This window comes from Condylura cristata, unplaced genomic scaffold, assembly GCF_000260355.1.
Source record: "Condylura cristata isolate star-nosed mole 26May11 unplaced genomic scaffold, ConCri1.0 scaffold00008, whole genome shotgun sequence".
In the NCBI taxonomy this organism is placed as follows: Eukaryota; Metazoa; Chordata; class Mammalia; order Eulipotyphla; family Talpidae; genus Condylura; species Condylura cristata.
In genome coordinates, this window is record NW_004567109.1 from 24,657,224 (window position 1) to 24,684,904 (window position 27,681).

Consider the following 27,681-nt stretch of genomic DNA (forward strand, 5'->3'; position numbering starts at 1 on the left):
CTGGTGAAGCCTCTCACCGCCCCTGAGCCTCTGGCCTGTACCCCAGTTCTGTATGCACAAATAAATAAATCTTTAAAAAAAAAAAAAAAAAAACTCTGAGGTATCATTTTCTCTATCAAAATGGCAAAAATTCAAGTTCAATAATATTAACAAGGCATAATATAAACAATACTGATCCTAGAGTCAGAGTACTTAGTTTGAATTTCTGCCATAGTAATTGTATGATTTGGGCAAGTCATTTAATTTCTTATTCATCTGAAAAATGGATAATAATAGTAGTATCTACTTCAAAAGGATTCTAAATTAAATGAGGGCCCTCCCTGGTGGTGATAAAGCACAGCTCTATGAAGCTCTCAGCAGCCACTGCACCACAAGTTCGATTCTCAGCCAGGAAGGTGACCCACATGGCACAGCAGACCTCTCCTGTTGTGCCTGCTGCTCCCCTTAGCAGTGTATTTTGGTCAATCTGCCTGTTCTGTTCCCCACTCTGTCTCTGGTAAATCCTCTCACCTCCCACACCACTCCAGTTCTTGTGTGCATAAATAAATAAATCTTTGAATAAAGAAGACATGCTGATATTCTATTTTTTTTTTTAAGATTAAATGAGGTAATAGATATATAAAGCATTCAGAACAGTATCTGGCACATAATAAGCACTATGTAAGCATTAGGTATGATACAGTTAGTGTCCATGAGTAAACAGGCAATATATTGGAAAACACTCTCTGCAAAGCAATTTCATAGTAAACATATTTCATAATAAAAAATGCATATATCCTTTCTAAATCTTGTTTTCTAAAAAATTTATCCCACAAATACATTTGCACACATGTAAAATGGCATAAGTTAAAAAAACTTAAAGCAACACAAATGTCCAAAAATTAAGAACTAAACAGTTACGATATCAATTCAGTGGAATATTATACAGAAGTTAAAAAAAAGACAAAGTTCTCCATATACTAATATGGAAAGGTCTCCAAGATATGTTAAATGAAAAAGCAATATGGGAGATTGGGATAGGAGAAAGGAAAAGTTGGCCTCTGCATGAAAAGTAAAATTATAGAATATTCATATTTTGTATTTGCCAAAAGAAAGCCTAAAAGAATATTGAGGAACTAATAAAAATGTTTAGGAGGAAGCATGGACTGGATGGATGGGGAGAGGTATAGGAGTAAGACTTTTCATTGTTTATAGAAAACATGTAAGTGCAAATGCTCAACCATTTGAATATATTACCTATTCAAAGACTAAAAAAAAAAAAAAAAAGATTAAGGCCCTCCCTGGTGGCGCAACAGGTTAGGATGCAGCACTGAAAGCTAGCAGCAGCTGCTGCAGTGCCAGTTTGATCCCCAGCCTGGGAGGTGACCCACATGGCTCAGCAGACCTCTCCTGTCTCAAACGCTCCTCCCCTCAGCAGTATATTTCAGTGGATCTGCCTGTTCTGCTCCCCACTCTCTCTCTGATGAATCCTCTCACCTCCCCCCCACCCTGTACCTCTGATCTGTACCCCAGTTCTGGTATCCCTAAATAAATATTTTATAAAAATGCATTATTTCTAACTTTAAGTGTCTTTCAATATGATCAGAAATCTTTTTTCAATCCTGAATCCACTCTTTAATTTTCCACTGCAAATTTCCGTGATCACAATATGTAAGTCAGAAACTAACCACAGTTCCTTTCTTCTCCAGAGAGTATTGATTTCTCCACAGATAACTGATCACACCAAGAAAATAAGGCCATCCCAGCAGACCTTAACTGTCTTGCCCACTGTCCCCTCAGCAGTGTATTTCTGTACATCTGCCTGTTCTGCTCCCCACTTTGTCTCTGGTGAATCCTCTCACACCACCCCTAGCACCTCTGGCCTACACCCCAGCTCATCTATGCATAAATAAATAAATCTTAAAAAAAAAAGTCTGATTACTATTTACCTCCACATTTACTCCTCAATCTATGGTAACCTGGCTACCACTAGCATCATACTATTTAAAGTGAATTTTGAAGGACACAATTAATGATCTAATTGCTAAATTCAATGGTTTCTTCCTAATCCCCATTCTGCTTAACCCCTGGTGTATCTGACACTGGTGGTCACCACCTCCCCTCCTGAAATCCTTTGTTCCTTTGGTTTCCATTTACAATGCCTTTCTGTTCTAGTTCTTGTCCCATTACTTCAAACAATGATGTTTCTTCTGGTCCACAACCCTTTTAACCTTTTCTTCTCTTCTTTTTTTTTTTAGAGATTTTTAAAAATTATTTATGCATACAAGAACTGGGGTGCAGGCTGGAGGTGTGTGGGAGGGGAAGTTTGCAAAGATTCACCAGAGACAGTGTGGGTTGTAGAGCAGGCAGATTCATTGAAATACACTGCTGAGGAGAGCAGCAAGTGAGAGGAGAGGTCTGCTGCACCATGTGGGTCACCTCCCTGGCCTGGAATTGAACTCATGCTCCAATGACTGGTGATAGCTTGATAGTGCTGAGACTTTAAACCCCACCACCACCACCATCACCCGGGAGCCCCCCCCCCTTTTCTTCTCTTCTTTCAGTACTACCATGTCACACTTAAGGCTTCAAATATCTCCCACAATTTTTCCTTTGACACTCAAATTTATGAACTCAGTTCCAACCTTTTTCCCAATTTCAGACTTAAATTTCCAGCTATCCGTCATACCTGAAAAAATCCTCAAACTAGTGTTATCCAAACCTTCCTTATTCACTACCTCCCTTTAACATTTCTTCTTTCGGTTTCCTACTTCAATTGCTAATACCAATCCATCCCATCAGCCAAGTTCAAAACTTCCCACCAGCTCACCATTCTCTTCATTTACTTAACACTAGCCCACCCCATCCCCTTCTGACCTGGATTAGCACACATGTTCCCGCCCACCTAATCCTTCCTCATGCTCCAATCTTCCTCCACATACTCGTTAGAGATACATCAATCACACCAAACTCCTACTTAGAAAACCTTCGATGGCAGCTCATGCGTACAGAGTAGAGCCCAAATTCATTAGCAAAGTTTTCTAAGAGGTATAAACCCAAAGGTTTTTCAGACAGACAAACCTGGGTTTCATGTCTAGCTCGAAGTGAATACAGCTTTAGTCCAGAATCTTCAACGTGAAAAGTAAAAGGCAGAAAAAGGGAACGGAAGGATGAGGAGAATAACAGGAGGGGGAAAAAATACGAGAGGAGTGTCAGAGGGGAAGGACGTGTCTGTGGAGGGTCGGACTGGATGTTTTTCGGGGAAAGGCTGAGGAAAGTGAGGGAGTCCATAACTTCGGGGGAGGTGGGATGTCTTCGGGGGAGTACTGAGATGAGGCGGGTCTCTGTGGAGGTAGAGGTCTTAGAAACAGTTTTCTCAGGAAATGAAGTCTCCGAGAGAGGCAGGAACTTCTAAATGGGTTCACCACATCTGCGGCAGAAGGTGTGAGGAGCTGGGGGAGGGGTGGGAAGCTGTCCCCGACTCTAAGAAAAGGAGAAGAGGTCAAGGAGTGTCCCCAGTCACTGAACTGAGGACTCTAGGAAGCGAAGGGGGTCCCGCCGGTGCGCTCTCGGCGTTACCTGAGGCGGGACTGAACAGCCAGAGGGATGCCTTCGCGGGCGGGAGCGGGAGGCAGCAGCAAAAGGGGGGCATAGTAGCCCTTACGACTCGGAGGCGGCAGCGGCTCCTTAGCCTGCCGAGGCGGTGGGGATCCCTTACACAGAAGCTGGCGATTCGGCGATGCTAGCGGCAGCGAACGACAAGGAGACTACTGCCATGGCCCGAGTCGGGCCGCTCACCCCGCCTGTTTGGCTGGGCCAGGAGGACGATCCCCCAGCCCCGAGCCACTGCGCGCCGGGAGCAGTGCTGGGCTCCCCGACAGCCAGCGACAGAAACGCCGTAGCTGGCGGACCGCGGAACTGGGGGCGGGGCTTCTACCGGCCAAGCCCCCTCCTCGAGCCCTTGCTCGGAGCAGTCAATCAATCATCATCTGGATAAACGAGCTAGAGGATTGTCCAATGAGCGTTAGGGATGCCACGTGGTGTGTGGCTGGGCACAATGGGCTTTCAGAAAAGCCAATCAAAAGTCCCAGGCGCCAACGCCAAAGAACCAAGGGAACCAATTGGAAGGAAGTGGAGGTTAAAAACAGAAGAGACAGTGTGTTGGTAAGGCGGAACGATACCTGGGGGAAACCCAAGCCCTGGAGCCGCTCAGAGGGCAGGACTGTAAATACAAAATTTACCAATCACAATGCCGAACCTGAAAGTGATAAAGTCAACTGAAAATGGATTCGAGTGCCCCGGCTACTGGAGTGGTGTATGTATGGCCGAGTAAGGACTGAGTAAGGAAAAGTCACGAACGCAGCGACCTACAGGATCACAGTGTTGTGGGACAACAGCGGGGAACTGATACATAAATATTAGCTACTTGAGAAAGTAAGAGCAATGGGTAGTTTCAACAAAATGCTTAAGGAGCAATTTCTCTAGGTAAGAGATTTGATTAGACGTTTTGGAGGACAGAATACGGAGCTGGCTTGAAAACAGGCTTTTGAAAGTAGGTAAGAAATAGGAAGTCAGCTATTCAACAGGCACGTATTTCCACGTGCCTTCTATGGGTGTCTGTGTAACAGGAGGCTTAATCTCTGCTTCAGTTCCTTCTTACACCTGGTCCTCTGGAATTTATAATCTCATGCCTGTGCAGACTGGAGCAAGACTAAATTTTGAGGGCAAGAGCAGGCAAAGAAACAGTGAGATATGAGCCTTCCCATAACAGCACTCCCAGGGTTAAAACCTCATTCCAAACATCTTTAGACTTGCCGCCTACTGGAAGGATCATGACAAGTAAGTGGGATTTGAGTAGCTGGAGTATAGGTGGTGTGTCTACCTGGTGGTGACAACAATGTTTAAGAAAGATATGCAGTACGAGATAAGAATGGAGAGGAAAAGTTGAATGTGGGCTGGGTTTATACCTATTCTTTTTTGTGCTGTGAGAGCTATTAATGACTCTACATCAGGGGAGTAGCCTTAACAAGGTGTGTTCTTAAAAAGTTTAATTGATAGCTCACTGGAAATTTGATGAGAGAGCAGCAGCAGGAGACCACCCTAGGAAAGTTCTTCCCTTTGGCCCAAAGCCTTTCTTTCCATCTATCTTTCTGGTATCAAGTCATGTGCTGCCACCTGGTGACAGTTCAAATACCATTGTTCTACATCGGTACAGATTTAATGTTTCTGACCAAGTCCTGACATGCTTGCATGACTCCCACAGAGACTGATGCAAAGTAGTTGAAAAGTAAGTAGAGTACAGGTAGCAAGTAGAACTCGATAATGTCATATGCAGCACCTACCCAGGAAAATAAAACAGGGCTTCCTTGAACTTGCTTCAGCAGACTATTTGAGCCTTCATGGGGAGTTTTATTTTGAACAGTTTCTTTGACCTGGGTCTGATCACCATTCTGGTATCATTAGGCTCCCTATGCTGAAAGAATGGAGGAATTCTTATTCAAGTGTCAAAGCCCATTCCTTATAATCTGCTCTAGTTAGGCCAGGGCCTTGAATGTAGCCATAAGTGGGAATGTTTCCTGCTCTACTCACTTCATCCTTTTGTTATGCTTTTATTCAAGAAACTGTCTCCTTTTTCCCAGCTAGACTGAGCTATGAACTGAGACTTATACATGAGTTCACTGTACATCATTTCTCAGTGTAAATACATACTGGGACTGGTAGGTATTCAGCTCAATAAACATCCACTGGCTGGACGAATGGAATTATCTTTCAGTTCTGTTTTGTAGTGCAAAGGACTTTATGAGACTCAGATGCAGCTACTTCAACAGAAATACCGGACTGGGGCCTCTTTGGTGGTCTAAGTGTTAAATCTCCAAGTGCTGTCACCACTACAGTCTAATCTTAAATTTGATCCCTGGTCAGGGAATTAACTCATATATGGCTCAGAAGATCTCTCCTCTCTCTGCCACTGCTCCCCTTAGCTGTGTATTTCAATCCACCTGTTCTGCTATCCACTCTTTCTCTGGTGAATCCTCTCACCCCCACCCCTGCATTTCTGGCCTACACCTCAGTTATTCCCTAAGTTAAACTTCCCTTAGTCTACCTGGAGAAGATACATTTTCCAAAAATCAGCAATCAAGTGGTGGAAGGATAGGAACCAATCGCCTCAGGCATTTTTTAAATATAATATAAAATAACAGAGGTATATGGCTCCTAGTAAGAACAAGTATTGAATCATGAAATTTTTGTTTTCATTGTATGTGTATTTTTGTTTTGTATAAGACTACAATGTACACTATATTTCTTACTAGAGGTCACACTCAAAAAATTCTTATGGTCCTCCCTGGTGGTGCAAGGAGTTAAGTCTCAGCACTATGAAGCCATCCACAGCCTCTGTAGCACTAGTTCGATCCTGGCCAGGGAGCTGATCCATGAGGTGCAGATTTCTCTTGCCTCACCAGCTGTTCCACTCAACAGTATATTTCAGTCAATCTACCTGTTCTGCTCCCCACTCTGTCTCTGTTGAATCCTTTCACACATACCCTCACACCTCTGGCTTACACCCCAGTTCTTGTATGCATAAATAAAAATAAATCTTTAAAAGCAAAACAAAACACCACAAATACACACCTAAGATTCCATCTTATTGAACCTGGGATTGAACCTTGGATCTGAGCCTCTCTGGAACAATGGGAGTCTCCAGAATCCAAGGCTGTTGAGCTTGGACTCCTAACTGGGGAGATAAGTGAGGCAAATGATGAGGGGAAATCCAGTCAGGTCGCCTGCTGAGGGACTAAGCAAAACCTGTGTATGTGTTGGGAAGGTGTGATGGGGAAAGACACATACATGTTTGTTCAGTAAAAGAAAGAGTTGGAATATGAATGCACTAGTACAAACACTGGGAAAAGACATCCGTTAAAAAGAGGAGGAGGTGTAGGGGAAAGCAGAGGGGTGGGCTGTGAAGGGGGACTGTAGAGGGAGGGAGGTTAAAAAATAGGGGGGGCGGGTAGTACCTGCAATAGCTGGGAATACAGCTGCTGCTACAAAAGAAACATGTATACAAGCCAATGATGTCTGAGAATCCCTAACTCACATCCCTAAACCTGGGCCCCAAGCACCACCTCACCTTAATCTGGGTCACGTTTCCATCAACAGCATTGAGAAGCTCATGGAGCTGCTCAGACCAGCTCAAGTTCCTACTCATATCACTTGTGGAGACTTATTCCCTGGAGTTTTGTATTCTTTTGTTACAGGGCAGGGAGAGAGTGGCACCACTGAACCCCCAAACCTGCCTACTCTAAATAGGTTCTGTCATCGGCCACATTAACACAAAACATTAAAGTACCTTTAGTGGAAAGGTACTTTAATACAATTAGTGTGCGATACAGAAAAGACAAAGAATATAGTTTCTAAATCAAACACCCAAAGTTACCCGTCCCCTCGGTGGGTAAAAGTCTACCCAAAAGGGATTGATCCCAAGCAAGGCCTGAAAGCTCACCACAAGTCTAAAGCACCTTCTGGCAGGAACCCATGAAAAAGTGTCAGAAATGGCCAGACAAGTCTGGGTGGAAAAGAGCAAAATCAAAACCAAGATAAACGCTGCCGTAGTCAACCTCACCACCGGTCTCTCACCCACATCTGTTGTAACCAGTCCAGGATCAAGAAACAAGACAAAACTTAACATGTCTCTCTGCTCCATGTGCCTCCCTCAGGTCTCCTGACTCCCTATCCCGCTTCCATCTTCAGTCTATTCTCTACATTCTTCTCCTCCCAGCTCAGCTCCACCCTCCTTCTGGGTGGTGTAAGGTACCTGGAACCTCCCCTTATCCTGGGGACCACCCGGTTACACTTTCTCTCCCAGGACAACCCCAGCACAGCCCAGGAAAGGACACATTTTCAAAAGAGGGGATTAGAAAGGTAGTATCAGGCCAAAATGCGCCTCTGGGACTAGCCAGGAGAGGAGCGCCTCGGAGAACTCGTGGGAAAGAAGGACACTCTGATACGCAGATTTGGTAGAAATTGAAAGTGCCCAATCGTGGGCGGGACCTCCCCAATTCAGCAAACGGGGATCAATCCGTCTCAATAAACCAGGACTACATACAAGTACGTCAGGTTCAAACACCGGGGAGAAGGGAAAATCCAACTTCCGACTGGATGCCCCAGTGCCGCTTGGGAAACTGAGTTCAGCTCTCGCCAAGACACCGCGAGGAGGATGGCAATGGAGGATGGTGAACTACATTTCCCGTAAAGCAACGCATGCACGCACGCACGCGCACACACACACATACACAGTGAGGCTTTCTGGGAAACCGAGTATTTCTGGCTCTGCAGGGGTTGTCGCTGAGGACCGAGTGAACTATGCATCCCAGAATGCAACACTATCCCAGGGCCGGTTTCAGCAGTTCTTGGGAAATAGAGTCCAAGCTACATTTGAAACTAAACGGCCAAGGTTACCCTTGAGACTCCATTCCCCAGCAAGCTCAGCGCTTAGTGCGCATTATGGAGCCGCAAGTCGCCGAATTGAAGCTGAAGATTGAGAACACGTTGTGCCCTTTTGGCTTCGAGGTTTACCCCTTCCAGGTTGGTTTATCCCTCCTGCGGTGCTAGGACTAAGTGTATGACTGACGTTGGTGCTACTCAAGTGTGCCGTGAGAGTGTTCAGAACCTGCTCGAGCTACTCTGGCCCGGTGTCCATCTGACCTACCCGGGGAGAGTGTCAACCGGTGATTTGGGTTTAAAAAGTAGGAAAGGGTCTCTAGCGAGTTAAAGCACAGCACTACGAAGCTCTCCGAAACCACTGCAACAAGAGTTTGACCCCCGGCCAGGGAGCTGACTCACATACTACAGATCTCTCCTGATCCGCCCCCTGCTCCCCTCAGCAGCATGTTTCAGTACATATGCATGTTCTGTGCCCCCACTCTGTCTCTGGTGAATCCTCACCTCCCCATCCCTCTGGCCTGTACCCCAATTTTGTAAGCATAAACAAACAGATCTCACCAGAAAAAAAAAAAAAAAGTAGAGAAGGGACCTTTCCTGGTGATTCAGGGGTTAAAGACAGTACTATCATGCTATCACCAACCACTGCAGCTACCTGTAAGCCAAGGAGCTGACCCACTGGCGCTGCAGACCGCTATTTTTGTCCGCTGCGCCCCTCAGCAATGTATCTCAATACATCTGGCTAGTTCTGCTCCCTAGTCTGTCTCTGGTGAATCCTCTCACTGACCTTGCACCTCTGGCCTGCACCCCAGTTCTTGTATGCATAAATAAATCTTTAAAAGAAGAGATGTGGTCACACATTTGTCCTTTTAGTCCCGTATAATTCCTACTGATAAATGGGAGACACTAGTTGATCCAGTAACCTTTTGACTTTATCACCAACATAATATACAGGAACCTGTGGAGCCAGATTCACTTTAGAAGCTTACTAAAGGAGTTAGCAGGGGGCAGGGCCTGAGAGGTTTGCATAATTCGAATTTAGGTAATTCAGGAGGAAAGGGCATTCTTGGTCTTGTAAGAGCAAACAATTGACTGGTTTCTTCCATCCACCAATAGGCTATAATTAATTGTTTTCAATTATACCAGTTTGCTGGGAAAATTGAATTTTCCTGACATAATTCTGGCACTACCACCTACTGGGGCTTACTTACGTGGGCCAGTTTCCAGCCTTACCCTGCACTGAGCTAAATGCTTGGACAGGAGGCTCATTTTAAATCCTTATACTGGGCCTCCCTAGTGGCACAAGGGGTTAAGATGCAGCACTATGATGCTATTCACAGCCACTAAGGCACAAGTTTGATTCCTGACCAAGGAGGTGAACCACGTGGTACAGCAGACCTCTCCTGTCTCACCTGCTGTTCCCCTCAGCAGTGTATTTCTGTCAATCTGCCTGTTCTGCTCCCCATTCTATCTTTAGTGAATCCTCTCACCCCCTGCACCTCTGGCCTATATCCCAGTTTAGAATACCCTCTATTTAGAATACACACCAAATTCTCCCTCCTTCATCAGTCTGTCATTTTCCTTCCCAGCCATCAAGATTCGGCTTCCAAGAAGCCTTTTCTAATTTCAGAGGACCTTCATCTGGCATGTCATTGTACTAAAGGCAGTACAATTTATTTTTGTTGTTCTTGCATTTCTGCCGCTCTAAATTCTGTCAAATTCAAACAAGTCTGACTGTACATACATCACTAGAGTATCAGTGAAAAGTCATTGATTAATCAGATGAAGGCTAGCGCAAGTTGTGAAAAGCCTTGAATGCCATGCTAAGATCTTGGCCTGGCTGAAACCCAATTTGACCCTCCAGCATCACCTAATTCTCTGTTCCAGGTGGCATGGTACAATGCATTGTTACCTCCAGCCTTCCACTTGCCCCTCCCAGGACCTACCTTGGCCTTCCTGGTACTCAGCACACCTGCCATGTTTGACCGGGCCCTCAAGCCCTTCCTGCAGAGCTGCCACTTCCAACCATTGACTGATCCTGTGGACCAGTGTGTGGCCTACCACTTGGGACGAGTTAGAGAGGTAAGCAAAGCTCATATCCTCCAACTTCCAATCCTGTAGCAGTTTCCAGCTCTTCCAAGCTCAGTGTTGTCTATAAATCTACCTAGAGCCACTTCCCAGTTAGGATGCCCTAACAATACCAGCTTTGACATTGTACTACGACGTCATTCTTCCTTCTCATTCCAGGTTCCATCATCTTGTCTAGCAGCTTTCAGGTCTGAAATCACCCTACACCAATAGGCAACTTTTATGAACCTTAGACCAAACTTTCCTTGGTTTCCAAGTGAAATTGGAAATAAGCCCGATACCCTCAGATCTCACTCACCTCTCTGCCCTACAGCTAGAAGCTTTATGCCCTCTTTGGGGATTTTTGACAGAACAGATCTCCAGCATACTCACTTAGGTATATACACATATACTGGACCTCCTAGGTCTTCCTCCCTTGACTTGGGGGTACAGAGCCATGTCACTCCTCATGACGGAGGTTTTGGAACAAGACCTTGTGTGCTTCCCTTCAAATACAGTCCCTCCTGGACAGGGTATTATTTTCTTCCTCACACTAGCACCCCACCACCATCACCACCACCAAGTTTAAAGTTGTATTTAACCTTTGTATGTGACCAGATGATAAGACCATGTCAACACAATTAGGGCCCTCTAGGACAAGGTCAGGATTCCATTCATACAAAGCCTCCATTTTGTACTGTGTCCCAGAGCCTCCCAGAACTACAAATGGAAGTTATTGCTGACTATGAAGTACACCCCAACCGGCGACCCAAGATTCTGGCCCAGACAGCAGCACATGTGGCAGGGGCTGCATACTACTACCAACGACAGGATGTGGAGGCTGACCCTTGGGGAACCCAGGTCAGAGGGCAAGTGTGAATGAGTAGGAGCTGAAAGTGAAGCTTCCCACTTCATTCCACCTTCCCTGGTTTTATTGGTGAAACTTCCAGGACCAAAAATGTGCCCTGGTCAACTCTGGGCCCACACACCTTCTGGCATCTTGCTGGGGACAAATGAGGCTAAAGAACCTGGTCAGTTCTTAAAGCCCTGTTGTTGATGGAAGGAGCAGTGAATGAGACTACCAGGGGTGAGACAGCTGAGGCTCAGTGTACGTAATGGGGGAAGGTACAGTCATTGGATTAAAAGGTTCTCACATGTACTGGTATCTATTATAGTGAGAAGTGAACAAGTCTGGCTTACAGTGATGGTAGTTGGACTTGTGCCAAGGTGACCTCCATGACCTTACTTTTCTTTACCCTCTCCTCAGCACGTATCAGGTGTATGTATACATCCCCGGTTTGGGGGCTGGTTTGCCATCCGGGGGGTGGTGCTGCTGCCAGGAATACAGGTGCCAGATCTGCTACCCACAGAGCCCCTCGACTGTGTACCGGAAAGAGCTGACAGAATCACCCTGCTTGAAGGTTTCAACTTCCACTGGCGAGACTGGACTTACCGGGATGTTGTGACACCCCAAGAGCGCTACTCTGAAGAGCAGAAGGCCTACTTTTCCACTCCACCTGCCCAACGCTTGGCCTTATTAGGCTTAGTTCAGCCCTCTGAGCCATGCCCTGCATCCCCTGAACTTCCCTTTACCACACTCACACCTAAGAAACCTCAGAATCCCAGCAGAACTGGGGGCTGGCTCAACCCAGAAGACTCACCACCTGAATCTGCCAGCCCTTGAACTTCCCTCCCTTATGGGAACTTTATTTATTTAGAATAGTGGTACTAGGACTTACTTGGCTTACATATAGCTTATAACCAAATTTTAGTTTGGGTACAAAAGGATTATTTTTGATGTAATAGATATCTCCAATGAAGGTTCACAGTAGTTTGGTTAAGAAATCTAAAACCAAAGGCAAATCTAAAATTTCCAGCTGCTTCAAAATACTGCAGTGCCTCCCTGGCATAAGGGTTTAAAGCAAAGCACCGTGAAGGTAGCCACAGCCACTGTAGCACAAATTCAATCCCTGAATTTGAGAAGATAAACCACATGGTATAGCAGACCTCTCCTGTCTCTCCAGCTGCACCCCCTTGTCAGTCTATTTCTGTCAATCCACTTCACTCCTATTGTCTTTGATGAATCCTCTCATCATCCCCACCTCTAGCCTGTACCCCAGTTCTTATATGCATAAATAAATCTTTTAAAATATATATACACATATAGCACGACTATTAATTTCTTCAGTGTTCTTTAGAAACACTACTTGTTACCAGGTATAAGAGGAAATCATCTCCTAAATACCAGTATCTGACTTAGAGTTGTTGAGTAATAGATATAAAGAGCACTTTTAAAACTGTTTCCATAGCCTCTGCCTGCAATTACTGAATGCCTTGGGAAGCCTGTGCTACTACTTGGAGCTCTGAATAATGGAGATTATGGGGAAGTTGGGGTAGTAGCATTCTGAATTTATCCTGGCCCCCTCTAGACCCCAAGAAGAATCCACCTTCTCCCCATTGACAACCTCCCTTGGAATAGTATGAACGATGGCTAAGGAAAGAACCACCCTCAAATAAAGGCTAAAACATGGAAAGCTGACACATGTTCAGCACTGTGCTTTTGCTACTTTAAAAGCCCTTCCCAAGGTCAACAGTCCTGTCTTACCACCACCCACATCCCCACCTTTCAGTCTCAAAGGTATTATTAGTCTCTAATATCTTTCACCATTATTGACACTTATCAGAAATTTCAAGCTTCTGAGTCTCACACAGCCATCCCAGTAGTGAAAGGTAAACAAATAGTGAAATTTCTCTCTGGGACCTTTACCTGCAATGCAATCCAGCTGATATCACCAACTGCACTCCCTTTAGAAATAATATAGCACATCTTGCTCTTCTCCCCCAAATGAAATGAAATAAAATGTTAACATCTTGGTTAATGTTAAATGTTAATGTTAACAGTTAACATCCACTGCCTGGAACTATATGCATGTTCCCTCAATTGGACATCCTGATTGAAACAGGCCTTATTTTTCATTATTTCCTCTAAAGAGGGAAAACAGTAAGTTCCTCTTAAAATTAAATGCTAATAATGCCCATTAATACGAAAAAAATCAACAGAGTTTCAGTTCAAGTTTAATAGAAACTACAAAAGATCAAAAGTGATGACTCATTACTATACATAACAGTTAGCCAACCCCACAGAACAACTAAGGCCCATCTCTCCAAGGGAAGAAAGACTGGCCTCCCAACCCCTGAAGGGAGACGTATCCTGCCCTATATGTTAGCTGAGTCGAAGGTCTTGTGTTGTAAGCATTGATAATAGTAACAAGAAGTTTGGTTCTTAGAACTGCTCAATGCAACCCTGGCTCTAAAAATGGTCCAGGGCTCACTTCTGCTTAGCGAAGTATTCTTTGCTCTTCTGGACATCAGGCTTGATGGTATCACTACCAGGTTTCCAGCCAGCTGGACACACTGAAAAAGAAAGATACCACTTAATTAGATTCTTTCAAGATAATGGTAGGGCTGGGGGAGGGAGAAGTTGGGACGAACAGACTTCGTGACCTTGTATATTTTTAAATGATATCACAAGCACAAAGAAAAAAACTTTACCTCAAGAAAGATACAAAATGAGAAAATAAAGAACTCCCACAGTTCAACAAAAGACAAACTAGTAAAATGGGCAAAAGACTTGAATAAACACTTCTTCAAAGACACAAATGGTCAATAAGCATTTAGCAGTATATTCAATATCATTGTCATTAGGGAAATGAAGATCAAAACCAATTAGGATCCACCATCTACCCACTGTATTGGTGGCTCTAGTTTGACCTAGCAGCATTATTCACAATACCCACAAAGGGAGCAACAACCCTGCGTCCTCAATTTATAACACAATGAATATGACTGAGCCTTAAAAAATGAAGTTCTGATATATGACAAAATGGACAAATACTTTTTTTCAAATACCTTTCTAACCTGCAATAACTAGAATAGGCAAATTCATAGATTAATTTCATCATTCAGATGATGAAAAATCCAACAGTTGCATACCACCATGCATGTAACTAATGCTACTAAATTATATGCTTAAAATGGTAAATTTTGCTATACAATAAAGATAACTTAAAATGACTGTCCAAGGTAAAAAAATAAGCTAAGTAGGGCCCTCCCTGGTGGTGCAGTGGGTTAAACCACAGCACTAAGAAACTTAAGCCACATCCGCATGAGTTCTATCCCCACCTGCCCCCAGGAGATCCACATGGCGTGGCAGACCTCTCCTGACCCGCCCGCTGCTCCCCTCAGCAGTGTACTTCGTCCATCTGCCTGTTCTGCTCCCCACTCTGTCCCTGGTGAATCCTCTCACCCTCTGCATCTCTGGCCTATACCCCAGTTCTGTATGAATAAATAAATCTTAAAAAAAAAAAAAAAAGCTAAGTAAATGACAAGTTTGGACTGTGTAAACCAGTAACACTAAGCCGCCTCTTCTCTGAGAAAGCAGCAACCATTTCATCTCTCCTCAGTGTTACTGCCAAAATATACAACCTTCACAATGTGACAGGACTGCCACAGAAGGCCATGCTTGTTTCACTAAGTAAATGCTTTCTACCTCTTAGAAGTAAAAGATCTGAAACTTTGTATTAAATATTTCATCATCTTATACAAGAAGAATTATCTTCAACCATTTCCTAATATCCTGAGCTAGGAATGCCTCCATGAACTAACCTAAGAGAGGCAAAGCAACCAACCATTAACCTTTGCTGTCTGTCCTCTAATAAAGGAGCAAAGTCCTTGTATAAGAGACAGGAAGCCCCTTTTATTCAGTGTCACAGCCTCAAATGTCAGGCTCTGCAGAGCTGCCCAGAACAAGGAACTGATAGAGTAAATGCTATATGGCAGACCCAGCTGCCATTACCTCCCTGAAGTCTGTTATATAGTTACTTGCTTTGATGGTTAAAAGAAGGCTTTGGTGGTTAAGTAAATGTCATAAACATAAACAAAGAGCAGTGTAAAGGCAAAACTGACCAGTCAGTCAAAAGTTTGACAATAAATTCTAATAGAACAAAAGAGATTCCTCCATCTAGGAAGGAAACACTACTTAAGAACAGCACAACTTTAAATTGGGACAATGAAAGAATAATGAAGCAGCAAGAAGGACCTTGCCAATTTAAAACTCCTTGGCACTAGGGCTTCATTGCACTTACAACTATGATATAACTCAATACAAAAGGCCCTAAATAATGCCTTTATTATTTTAATTACCAAAAAAAAGGGAAGACACTGAATTTGGATCCAAGTTCTAACACAATTAACAAATATTGTGTTTAAAAGTATGGGTACTATATCTTATACAATGTACTTTGTATTAATAGACTCTCTAGTGCCTTTTCTAAAAAAGATTTATTTATTTATGCATACAAAACTGGTGGGGTACAGGCAGAGGTGGAAGGGCAGTAAGAAAATCAAAGACAGAGTGGGGTGCAGAACAGGCAGACTGACGAAGTACACTGCTGAGGGAAATAGCTGGTGAGACAGAAGGTCTGCTGCGCCATTTGGGTCCCCTCCCTAGCTGGGGATTGAGCTCACACTGATGTGCTGTAGCTAGCTTCAAAGTACTGTGCTTTTAAGCTGTTGAGCCACAAGGGAGGGTCCCAGACTAGTCTCTAGTGTTACCCATCAAATTGTAATTTATAAAAGGATCCACACAGAAAGCAATGACTGATCTAATGGGATGAAAAGCAGCACAGACCAAACGATTCTAAAGAAGCAAGCCTCATAGAATCATGAAAATTTAGGTTCAACAGCCAAGTATCTATGCAGGATCCTAGGAAAATTGCCTTCATGCCTTGGTTTCTAGTCTTTGTACCAAACAAGATATCCCACCAGGGGGCAGTATCAGCAACTGTCTGCCCTTTAATGCAGCAAAGTAAAGACTTGCAAATGGTGATGGCTTTTTTTTTTTTTAAGATTTATTTTATTGGGACGTTGTTGGTGGCAAAGGGGTGAAAATTTTAGTGCTATCAAGTTATCAGCCACTGTAGCACAAATTAAATCCCGGCCAAGAAGCTAACCCACAAGGTATAGCAGACCCCTGTCTAGATGGCTGCTCCTATCAACACTGTTATTTCAGAAAATACACCTGTTCTGCTCCCCACTCCACCTCTGATGAATCCTCACAGCTCTTATATGCATAAATAAAAATAAATCTTAAAAAACCTTTCCCTACATACACAGCACTTGCCTCAAGAGTCCTTAAAACTAAAAGGGTAGCATTCTATTTCAGCGACTGTACTTCAGAGCTTTACAATTCAAAAAGCTGGCGTCAAGTGGTTCGGGAAAAGGCTCTACCTACAATCTAGCAAATGTTAGATAAAAAACAAGTTGAATTTGCCTCTCATATTTAGGTTTTAGAAGGACAGACTTATAAAAACATGTCTTTGAGCCTGACACCTCCTCCAATAAAGAACCGTGGGTTTGTTTAAATTATTATTTAAAAAAAGATTTTATTTACTTATTCCTGTATAGAAAAGCTAGGGTGTAGGCCAGAGGTGGGAGGTGAGGAAGAGGAGAGCCAACACCAGCAGCAAAGTAGAGAACAGAACAGAAAAATATACAGGAATATACAGGGAATAGTGGGCGAGAAAAGAGAGGTATGCTGGCCGTGTATGTCATCTCCATGGTAGGGATCAAACTCACGCTGCAGTGGCTGCTGGTAGCTTCATAGTGCTAATACTTAACCCCCTGCACCACCAGGGAGAGGTCCAGAAGAACCTTGATCTTTTTCATCTGATCCCTCTAGCCCTAATACCACCTCCTCAAAAAAGCTCTGTACAAAATCAGAGTGAGGTATCTCCTCACACCAGAAAGGCCCATATTAAAAAAAACAACAACAGGCCCTCCCTGTTGGCGCAGCGGGTTAAAGCACAGCACTGAGAATCTGAAGCCACTTCCGCATGAGTTCGATTCCCGCCTGCCCCGTGCCCCGGAGGAGACCACATGGCGAGCCAGACCTCTCCTGACCCGCCCGCTGCTTCCCTCAGCAGTGTACTTCGTAGATCTGCCTGTTCTGCTCCCCACTCTGTCTCTGGTGAAGCTTCTCACCGCCCCTGAGCCTCTGGCCTGTACCCCAGTTCTATATGCACAAATAAATAAATCTTTAAAAAAAAATAAAAAAAAAAACAACAACAAATGCTGGTGAGGGTGTGGAGAAAAAGAAACTTTTAGGCTTGCAGGAATGCAAACTAGTCCAACCACTATGGAAAATTGTGTGAAGGACCTCAAACTACTAAAAATAGATCTACCGTATGACCCAGCAATTCTACCCCAGGCATATACTCAAAGGACACAAAATCACTAATTCAAAAGGAAACTTGTACTCTTATGTTCACTGCAACACTATTTATAGTAACTAAGATATGGAAATAACCTAAATAAACAGATGTCTAAATCAAGATGAATATACACAGAATAGAATACTACTTAGAAATCAAAAAAGATAAACTCATGCCATTCCCAGCAACATCGATGAAGCTAGAAGGAATTATGCTCAGTGAAACAAAAATATCAAGTGGTTTCACTTACAGGAAGTAAATAAGGAAACCAATCAAGGGATAGAGAAAGGAAAAAACAACTACTAGCAGGCAAACTATACACCAGAAACATACAACAGGAGCGGGGGAAGGAGAGGGTCAAAACAGAAGGGAAAAGCACGAGACACTATGGTAAAAGCTCTCAGATGACTTGGTAGTGCGAATTTTAAAAGGGTTTACATCTGAAGGGAAAAAACAAACATACAAAAATATACAACAATGTAAAATATCTATTCAAATAAATATATTTTAAAATATAAAAAATACAAAAAAATATGAAATTTTGTCTTTGACAACTGTTGTGAAAGCTGTAACTACAACAGATAATTAAAAAACAAGTTTGTACTCTACCTAGCTATTCTGTCTGGATAATTAATCTTAGTCCTATTTTTCCCCCCACATTTCAAGCTGGTCATATAAAACCATCTTTATTTTTAAACCCCAATGAAATAAATATGGATTCTAGAAACTAAAGCTCTTCTACCAATTAACTCTTGTCTACCATGACATGCATTTATGTCTAGATGTGATTCTTTATCCTTTGTCTTGACTTTATATACTCTCCTTTAATAGTGTATTTAAAATATGAGCAGGGTAAAGCTGAGAATATGCAACTGAAACAAAAAGTTTTTTCATTACCCCACCCCCACAACCCACTACAATTCCACTTCAACTTCATGAACATGAATAATCACCCTTTTCTTACTTATTTGATAAGATTCTGTTCTACCATTTCCCCTACCACCATTCTATTGTACTGTCACCAAGCAGACTGGCTTGCTTACTTACCTTCACCATGTTTGTCAGTGAACTGGAAGGCCTGAACTAGCCTGAGAGTCTCATCCACAGAGCGGCCAACAGGGAGGTCATTCACAGTGATCTGACGAAGGATACCCTTATCGTCAATGATAAAAAGGCCCCTGGGAAAATGATTGAAGGTTTGAGTAAAACATAATACAAGATTTAGAAACTGATTTGTCAGGATAAAGAAACAATGGAAATGAGCTGATCTTCCAGATTTACACTGATAGAAGAGTAAACCTCCGTAAAGAATTAAAGAGGAGTCTCCAAGGTCCTAGCCACTGATAATTCTCCTGATGAATTTCAGCCACCCAACACATATATACCTGAATGAGATGCCTTCATCAGCCTTTAGAACCCCATAATCCTGAGCAATGGCACGCTTGGGGTCTGACACCAAGGGGATGTTCATGGGTCCTAGTCCTCCTTGTTTCTTAGGTGTGTTGATCCTACAATAAAATGCAAATATAATCACATTCATTCAAACTCCTGTGTAATAAAAGTATCAACAATATTTGTTCCCTCCCCATCAACACTTTTAATCTTATTTTCCCAGAAAATTTCAAACATTTTCCAGCAGTAAAGTAAATGGCTACAACAGTTAAGGTCATCAGGGTACACTCAACTGCAGTTGCTGTTTCTGTTTCTAGATAAGAAATCTAAGAGGAGATCAGCATTTACACTCCTATGAAGACCCAAATGTTTATATTTAAGAAATTCTATTTACCACTCCTCCCAGTTGCTGCTTAACTTAAATAAGAATAAATCGATTTCAATAAAACAAGAAATTTTACCATGCCAAGTGACAGAAGTGAGAATCCACAGAAGCACCAATCACTTGGCAGTTGAGTTTCTTAAATTCTTCTGCTCTGTCACTGAAAGCAATGATCTCCGTGGGGCACACAAAAGTGAAATCAAGAGGATAAAAGAAGAACACAACATATTTTCCTGTAAGAAAAAGAGCCAGTTTGTCTTTGCTTATCAGAATGAAAAACTGAAGACATTTTCTTACAGAAACTGATCTTTAAAAAGTTGATAGCAGGACCTTCCATTGTGGTATAACAGGTTAAAGCACAGCACCATGAAGCTATCACAGCATCATGCATTCAATTCCCAGTCAGGGAGCTGACCCATCTGGCACAGCAGACCTCTCCTGCCTAGTGTCTAGTCTGCTGTATATTTCAGTACATCTACCTGTTCTGCTCCTCACTGTCACTGGTGAATCCTCTTACCCACTGCATCTCTGGTCTGTATCCCAATTCTGTATGCATAAATAAATAAATCATAATTTTTTCAAGATTTTATTAATTTATGCATACAGAACTGGGGTGCAGGCCAAAGGTGCAGGGGTGGTGAGAGGATTCACCAGAGACAGAGTGGGGAGCAGAACAGGCAGACTGACAAAGTACACTGCTGAGGGGAGCAGTGGTTGGGTCAGGAGATGTCTGCCATGCCATGTGGATCACCTCTGGGTCTGGAGATTGAACTCACACTGAAGCATCTGTGGCTAGCTTGCAGTGCTATACTTTAACCTGCTGCACCACCAGGGAGGGCACCAAATAAATAAATTAAAAAAAAAAAAAAAAGTTGGGAGCAGACACAAATGCTAAATGCCAAAATGCTCAAACCATAACTATCTCCCAAAGGCTGCTTTTAAAAAGCCTATTTGCAGCAGATACATGCTTTGAATCTACACATCAAACATTCAACTACAGAATGAACACTATTCACTCTGCTCTAATTAAGAAAAAGCAAATGCAAGAATGTTATTATCTATGGAGAGCCTAATCCCAATGGTTTTACAATCAGTGCCCAGAAAATTTAATTGCTTGATTCTCTGCTGCAAGGCAAAAAAAAAACCAACAAGGGAAGAAACCAAGAGCACTTTTTCCAATGTACCACAGTAATGCAACTAAATCACCTGAATAACCATAAATATGTTCTAATATCTTGACAAATCAAAATAAGCTGCTTTAGATACTCACTTTGAAAATCATAATCAACAGAAATTCATATATATATCAACAAACTCCCCTAGCAAACACTCTGAAGCCTCAGCAGGTCAAATCCTGAAGGGCAAAAAGCAACACACCAAACTCATGCCATTAAGCCCTCAGAGCCAGGGTCACTTCCCCATAGTGCTACTACTCTGAGGAACAGCTTCTCTCTATAGGACCCTACTTGTTCTCAATACAAGGACTGTGATAATGTTAGGAAACTTAGTCACAAGCTCTACCCAAGAAAGGTATAGTAGACACTGGAGTTTCAGGTTGCATTTAAGGAATTTATAGCCTCTCAAGTATCTCAGAAGATCTTTTGGTTCTGGGACTTATGGCAAAATAAAAGACATGTTAAAACTTGTCAAGTGTCTACATGAAACTAGAACAGAAAGCTGTTCCAACTATGACATCATCTCTCCTCTAAAAACAAAACAGTCATGAGAGTGTGTCTAAGCCCTCTGCCTAATAATGTAGCTGTGATACATATTATTTCATAAACTGAATTGAACATGCAGTGTCACAACGCCAAAGGCCTGAATTCTAAGTAATACACAGCACAGTGACTATAATCAAGAATACAACTTTGAGGCCCTCCCTATGAGTGCAGCACTATAAGCTATCCACAGAGTTTTATCCCCAGCCAGGGGGTGACCCTCATAGTGTGGCAGACCTCTCTTGACCCACCCACTACTCCCCTCAGCAGTGTATTTCAGTAGATCTGCCTGTTTTGATTCAGACTTCTAAATCTGAAAGTTACTAACAAAAGATGGAAAGCAGGGCGCTCCCTGGAGGCGCAGAGGGCTGGAGCACAGCACTAAGATGCTAAAGCCACTTCTGCATGAGTTCGATCCCCACCCCAGAGGTGATTCACATGGTGTGACAGATCTCTCCTGACCCGCCCGCTGCTCCCCTCAGCAGTGAGCAGGTTAGGAGAGGTCTGCCAAGCCATGGAAATCACCCCCTTGGCCAGGATTTAAACTCACATTGGGCTTCACAGTGCGGCACTTTAACCTGTTGCACCATCAAGGAGGGTGCTATACTTTAATTTAAAAAAAGAAAAAATTAGTTTCTGAGACTTTAGATTCTGGAAGATCCCTGAAAACAAGTAATATCTCCATTAAGTTTATAATTAAATACTAAAGAAGATAGTTGAAAAGCAATATAAAGCACATGCTTTCTCTAGAATTAGTCTGGACTAATATCTACTGTTGATAATGTAGATGATAATCACTTCAACAGAAGCCAGGTCTTCTATCTGAAGACCTTGACCTGGGAGACACAAATCATTTTACAGCCAGTTATGGAAATCTAAGAAGCCATACCTAGATTATACATTAATTCCATTTTAATAAGCCTAACATAGTCTTACCTTTGTAGTCAGACAAGCTGACATCTTTGAATTGACCATCTGGCATAACAGCTGTAGCTTTGAAGTTGGGGGCAGGATGCCCAATTTTGGCATTTCCTGAAGACATCTTGCTATCAGCTGTAAAAGATTAAAGGTAAGTTAAAAACAGCCTTATTTTTCTAGAGACTCAGGGTTAGGACATTAAGCAACTGTCCAGTAGCACTTCCAAGTACCTTAATAGGAAAAGAGAACAAGTTGAGCTTTCCAACTTTGAAACAAACTTAAATATACAGGTCTCTGTGTTTTCATTTAAAAGCAATTTATTTTATCAACTGAAATCTCTTATCACTTCTGTGCAATGGCATTTTGTTCTGTATTTCCATTTTATAGAAAGGGAGGACAGGGGACTACAGACTCTAAAACCAGAACCCAAATGCAAGATGCAGGAAATACTGAATGCCTAGCTCCCTAGAGTAGTCATTCTTCCTCCCTTCTGTGCCTCTACCTACCCTCACAATAATGTGAAGCACACTGGACTTTTTCTCCAGGTAAGTATGCTTCTTGAGCCTACAACTTGAAATCCACCCAACTTTTTAAGGCTAAACCAGGATTCTACCACCTTCACAATTTCAAAACTGGTATTGTATTTCAGCCCTTAGAAGTCCTTTCAAAAATGCATTTTTGACCTCGAGGCTAAAATCCTGAGGCAAGAGTACAAACCCAATTTGTTACTATTACGCAATGTTGCATTTTACGCGCCTAGGTGAACAAGATAAGGAATTAAGATTGAACCCAGTAAGATTTTCACAGGTTTGAAAATCCAAAACAAATGTACTTCCAAAGTCCCAACATTTTGTTGTTAATACAGCAAAAAGGTTGTCAGCATGGATCGGAACAAATTTTTACTGCTTAACAACAACAACAAAAACCCCATCAATCAGTAACTTGCGTTGCAACTTGGCAAAAACTACCTGAGTCCTTTAACAAAAATGGTCTTCCCACATAAACCCACTTTGCCGGGTGTCTTCCAAGTCCACGAGAGCTCCACCAACCAAGCGGAAAGGCTGCCGGACTCCCAGAAGAGCGGTTTCTCAGGCAAACTGCCCAAGAATTTCTCACACGAAGGCAACGCCCCCAAACACCACTTCTGGTACCCTCGCGGCCACCCCCACCCTAGCGCTTCAGAAAGCACCAGCAGAGTGCGCAGCGCTCAGTGGGGGCACTTGAGTCGCCACAAGCCTCGTCCTGAAGCCGGAAGAACAAAGACGAGTAATAAATCTTAGCACCCCAAGTTCCACAGCTAGTCACGGCTCAGGGCACAATTGCCACGAAACCCTACCACAAGACGTACGGGTAGCCCCCAGCGAATTTCCAGGTCCATTCTAGAAGTTTCCTGGCCCCTCCCAGTCCAACATATCCGTCGAGGAGATACCAGCCCCCCGCACCGCCACCCCAAGCCACTCAGCTGCTGTGCGCGCGCTGCGGAAGAGAAATGGAAACCCGAGTCGACGGTAGCCTCGGGCCTCAACAGGTCTTGGTACCCACAGAGGCCCGACTGGACAGTGCGCAACTGCCTGCATACTCTCGGGCGCCAGGCCCCGCCCGGCCGCCCCTCCCGTCCCAGCACCCCTAATCGAGAAGCGCAGGAGCCGAGGAAGGGAAGGGGTGCAGAGGGGTGGGGGGTACGCCGGTCCGCAGAGGCCGCGCTGCTGCCCGTACACTCACCAGCTCCAAAACAAGGACCACGGCGAAGAAGTCTGGAGGAAGCGCGAAGCCCGCGTGAGGCGCCGCTTTTATAGCTTCGAGCGCTCTCGCGAGAGTCGGAGGGCCTGGGGCGCGTGAGGAGAGAGGAGGGGGGGATCTGGCTCGAGCCGCGCCCGGAGCCGACGCGCCCCACCGAATGACTCAGCGTTTTTCCTAGCTGGGGGCGGGAAGTGCTGCTCCCCGTCGTGGACCGTTGAGAGCTGGGATGAGGCATCCACTAGACCCTATACCAAACCTAAAGCTTCGATTAAACCGTGATCTTTGGGGGCGGCCCTGCGTGCGGGGCCTGTAGGCCCAAAACGGTAAGGATGGTCGCTGCTCACCACCGAGCGCCACGTCCACCCGCAACAGTCCTGAGATCAGTCTGTCCAAAATTTTCTCAGATATCCCCAGGTCCTGGCCCTCTGCCCGAATGAGCCTCAATAACCTTCACCGCTTAGATATCTTCCTTCATTGCTTTATCGAGTACAGGGTTGCGTCTTCCTTTTCCCGCCATCCCTTCCACTACAGCTAGAGGGACTAAGAAATCTGATCAGGCCACTCCTCTGATTTGTGAATAAAAAACTGGGGCTCTGTCGTCCATTTCCTGAGTTAAAATGCCTCACTGTGATTTCTGTGTGGGCTTTAGGCAAGAATTAGCTTCTCACCTTAAAATGGGAAACTATTCTTTATTGAGATTACTTTTGCAGCATTTAACACAGTACCTAGTTCTTATAAAATGTTAGTTATTATTTTTGCTATAATTCTTCCTTGTTCCTCGAATTTAACACCCAGAAATGTGTGCAGCTGTTCAACGCAGGCTTTTTTGTTCAAACGTGGAGAACCTGTTCCCTCCTAGTTGACTTAGAGAAAAAGTCTTTAAAGACACCTGAGGCATTACTTCCTCTGAAACTATTCTTTCACACAACCTTAACGGTGACCATTCCCTCAAACAATAGCATATAAATATATATATATATATATATATATATATATATATACTTTCAAGCTAGTGTGCTTATTTACAGGTCTGTTCCTCCTTGCTAGACTGGCTTTATGTCATGTGCATCTCTGTGTCCCCAAATTATAACAGAGCACCTGACACAAAAATGTATTAAATGTTACTTAATAAATAGTATTAATGTGCCTTTTCCTGGCTCCACCACCCACATTATCCTACTAACTCCATTAGGTCTTATAAGCAGGATAAGAAATGGAGAAGTGCTATGTCATGCTGAGTGAACATCTGACAATTTTTTTAGTATTTATCATCCTACCTTGCAACAGCAATGATTTTTTTTTTTTCCTTCTCTGCTTGAAGCTGAATGGCTACTTGTATTACTCATTTCCTTCTTGAAGAGGAAGGGGAGAGGTAGGTCAGAGTTTAATATTGGATAGTTATTGCTATGGGCAATAAATCAACAACACAGAGATCTACTTCAGCCAGAAGAATATTACCATGTATTTTATCTATGATGTGCCAGTCCATGGTTTGAGCACTTGGAGTTGTCTGTCTCATTTGTCTCAAAAGGGGGCCTCCCTGGTGAGGAGAGGTTAAGTATGAGCACTATCATGCTATCAATTCTGAGGCCTGAGTTCTATCCCCAGCCTGGGAGCTAACCCATATGGCATAGCAAACCTCCCTATTTCACTAGCTGTTCCCCTTGGTGGTGTATTTCAGTAGATTTGCCTGTTCTGCTCCTACTCTGTCTCTGGTGAATCTTCTCACTCCCACCCCTAGCACCTCTGGCCTACACCCCAGTTCTTATATGGATAAATAAGTAAAAATAACTTCAAAAAAATAAAAGAACTAAATGGGTTATTCTGGCCCAGGGAAATGTTAGCAACCTATCCCTGTGCAAATATAAAAATTATTGGATAGAGTTCTAAAAAGAAAAGAAATCTGTTAAGGGGAAGGATGCCTTAAAGGAACTCGCTGAGTACTCTTCAACACTTGTCTAAGTAAGTGATAGAAGTTTCCCCAGATAATATCATTTAAGAAATGACAAGGGAGCTTTCTCCTTTACCCTTCTACAGAATTTGGTAATACCCCTACTTGCATTTTTACACCGATCCCATTGTTTTGCAGTGATCTGGGGAGGACTTTTTTCTATTTTACTTTCTTTTCAGTACTAGAAGCTAACACAGAACTGGTCTATGCGAAATGCTTACTTAATATTGTAATATACTGAAGATTTTTGAGATTAGCTTTAACTTGTTTTAACTATTTTAGGAAGATGATTCCCACAGCTGTTTGACAGAGACCATCTAATGAGTAGGCTGCAAGAAGTAAAAAGACCAATTGGAAAGCCACTGCATATGACATTGGAAGCAGGATGGAAAGGAGATTTCTACAGGCATTAGGGTTAATTATATTCAGGATTAGAGGAAAGAAGGAATTCAATTTTAATTCCCTTGGTTTCTTAGTTACATGAAAGTAATGTCTTTAACCAATGACAGAAAATATTGGAGAAGCATGTGAGGTTAAAAATACAGATGATTCACTTACCAGAAGATTTTCAGTAAATTGTCCAAAGTTACATAATAGATTTTGGGGTCAGTGCCATCCCAGGCAGCAGAGCCATCATGTTATAGAATATGCAAATGTGATATTCATCTAGACTAGTATGAAGGTTGCCCCCTAGAGTTGTGCCTTACAGTGGTCTGATCACACTGAATGACTCCAGTCTACCCTACTATTGACTCCTTTCCTAAGGGAGAAGATGGTGAGTTTGATTTGAGGAAACAACATGAGAATTAGGAGTCCAGAACAGAATCTCAGAGGATTTCTATAAGACTAGAAAAAACTAAAGCAATTAAAGGCAACTCAAGAACAGAATTTTGTGGGTGAAGGGGTCAATCATGAAGGTGGACTGTTTCTATCAAGAATAATCTTTGACCACCATAATGAGCAGCGAGTTTTATGGTATTTTAGGGTAATAAAGATAAAAAAAAGAGTTAAAAAATCAATTAATAGATATACAAGCTGCTACCTGTAAATTTTCCTTAGTCAGTTTCTTCTAAAGTCTTTAAAAAATAAGAAAACTCTTACTAAGCTGCTGGTTGCTGAAGACTTTAGGTGGGGCCTTATAAAGAATTGCTCCAGGTCAGGGCAGCTGCTGAGAAAATACTTGAATGAATCACACATTATTTCTTAGAAGTGAAACCCTTAAAATGTCTTTGCCCAACTTGAACAAATATGGCTCTACGTTACTGCCCAGACCACTTCTTTAGAGGATTTAGCTCCTTCCACCTATTAAAGTGATATTCTCAAATATAAGTAACCTGAGGACCCCCAGTAAATTATCCAAAGTTACATAATAGATTTTGGGGCCAGCGCCATCCCAAGCAGCAGAGCCATCATGTTATTCAATATGCAGGAGTTACATCATTACATGATTTACAGTTAACTAACAAATCAGCAGCCATTGATTGCCCCCTTTTTCACTGCTAACTATAGATAAAATAGGTAAAGCAATTCAATATGAATATAAAGCATATGTCTAACAACAGCAGTTTTAACATTCAAAATTATGGTTTGATTTATTAAACTTAGCTGTTTAACTTTCATTAATTTTATTTCAACATTTATTCAGACTTTTAAAATATCGTATTATGGGGCCTCCCTAGTGGCATGATATGTAACATGAGGCACAGCAGAACTCTCCTATCTCTCCCACTGTTCCCCTCAGCAATGTATTCAGTCAATCTGCTTGTTTTGCTCCACACTGTCTCTGGTGAATCCTCTCATCCACCACACACCTCTGGCCTGCACCCC

At 43.0% G+C, this 27,681-nt stretch overlaps 3 protein-coding genes across 3 annotated transcripts in view; 1 reads left to right on the forward strand and 2 right to left on the reverse strand.

The window, feature by feature from the left end:
• Nucleotides 1-3,739, reverse strand: part of TESK2 (testis-specific kinase 2) — an 89,953-nt gene extending 86,214 nt beyond the window's left edge. The window contains 1 exon segment of the mRNA XM_004679472.2: nt 3,559-3,739. The gene's annotated coding sequence lies outside the window, so the exon portion shown is untranslated.
• Nucleotides 3,740-8,428: 4,689 nt separating this feature from the next.
• Nucleotides 8,429-12,641, forward strand: MMACHC (methylmalonic aciduria (cobalamin deficiency) cblC type, with homocystinuria). Its single transcript, XM_004679473.2, has 4 exons — nt 8,429-8,559; nt 10,303-10,497; nt 11,191-11,343; nt 11,750-12,641. Exons 1-4 carry the CDS (start codon nt 8,479-8,481, stop codon nt 12,164-12,166), a joined length of 846 nt encoding a protein of 281 aa, XP_004679530.1. The 5' UTR covers nt 8,429-8,478; the 3' UTR covers nt 12,167-12,641.
• An 896-nt stretch (nt 12,642-13,537) lies between these two features.
• Nucleotides 13,538-23,983, reverse strand: PRDX1 (peroxiredoxin 1). Its single transcript, XM_004678942.2, has 6 exons — nt 23,886-23,983; nt 22,182-22,298; nt 19,607-19,760; nt 19,139-19,261; nt 18,801-18,931; nt 13,538-13,896 (listed from the first exon to the last, which is right to left on the reverse strand). Exons 2-6 carry the CDS (start codon nt 22,285-22,287, stop codon nt 13,811-13,813), a joined length of 600 nt encoding a protein of 199 aa, XP_004678999.1. The 5' UTR covers nt 22,288-22,298; nt 23,886-23,983; the 3' UTR covers nt 13,538-13,810.
• Nucleotides 23,984-27,681: the final 3,698 nt, after the last annotated feature.

Coding starts and splice junctions, on each gene's coding strand:
- MMACHC (XM_004679473.2), top strand. CDS start 8,479: ATGGAGCCGCAAGTCGCCGAATTGAAGCTGAAGATTGAGAACACGTTG. Junction 8,560..10,302: donor TCGAGGTTTACCCCTTCCAG/GTTGGTTTATCC, acceptor TCTCTGTTCCAG/GTGGCATGGTACAATGCATT. Junction 11,344..11,749: donor CTGACCCTTGGGGAACCCAG/GTCAGAGGGCAA, acceptor CCCTCTCCTCAG/CACGTATCAGGTGTATGTAT.
- PRDX1 (XM_004678942.2), bottom strand. CDS start 22,287: ATGTCTTCAGGAAATGCCAAAATTGGGCATCCTGCCCCCAACTTCAAA. Junction 19,761..22,181: donor CAGCTTGTCTGACTACAAAG/GTAAGACTATGT, acceptor TTTTTCTTACAG/GAAAATATGTTGTGTTCTTC. Junction 19,262..19,606: donor CACTTCTGTCACTTGGCATG/GTAAAATTTCTT, acceptor ATTTTATTGTAG/GATCAACACACCTAAGAAAC.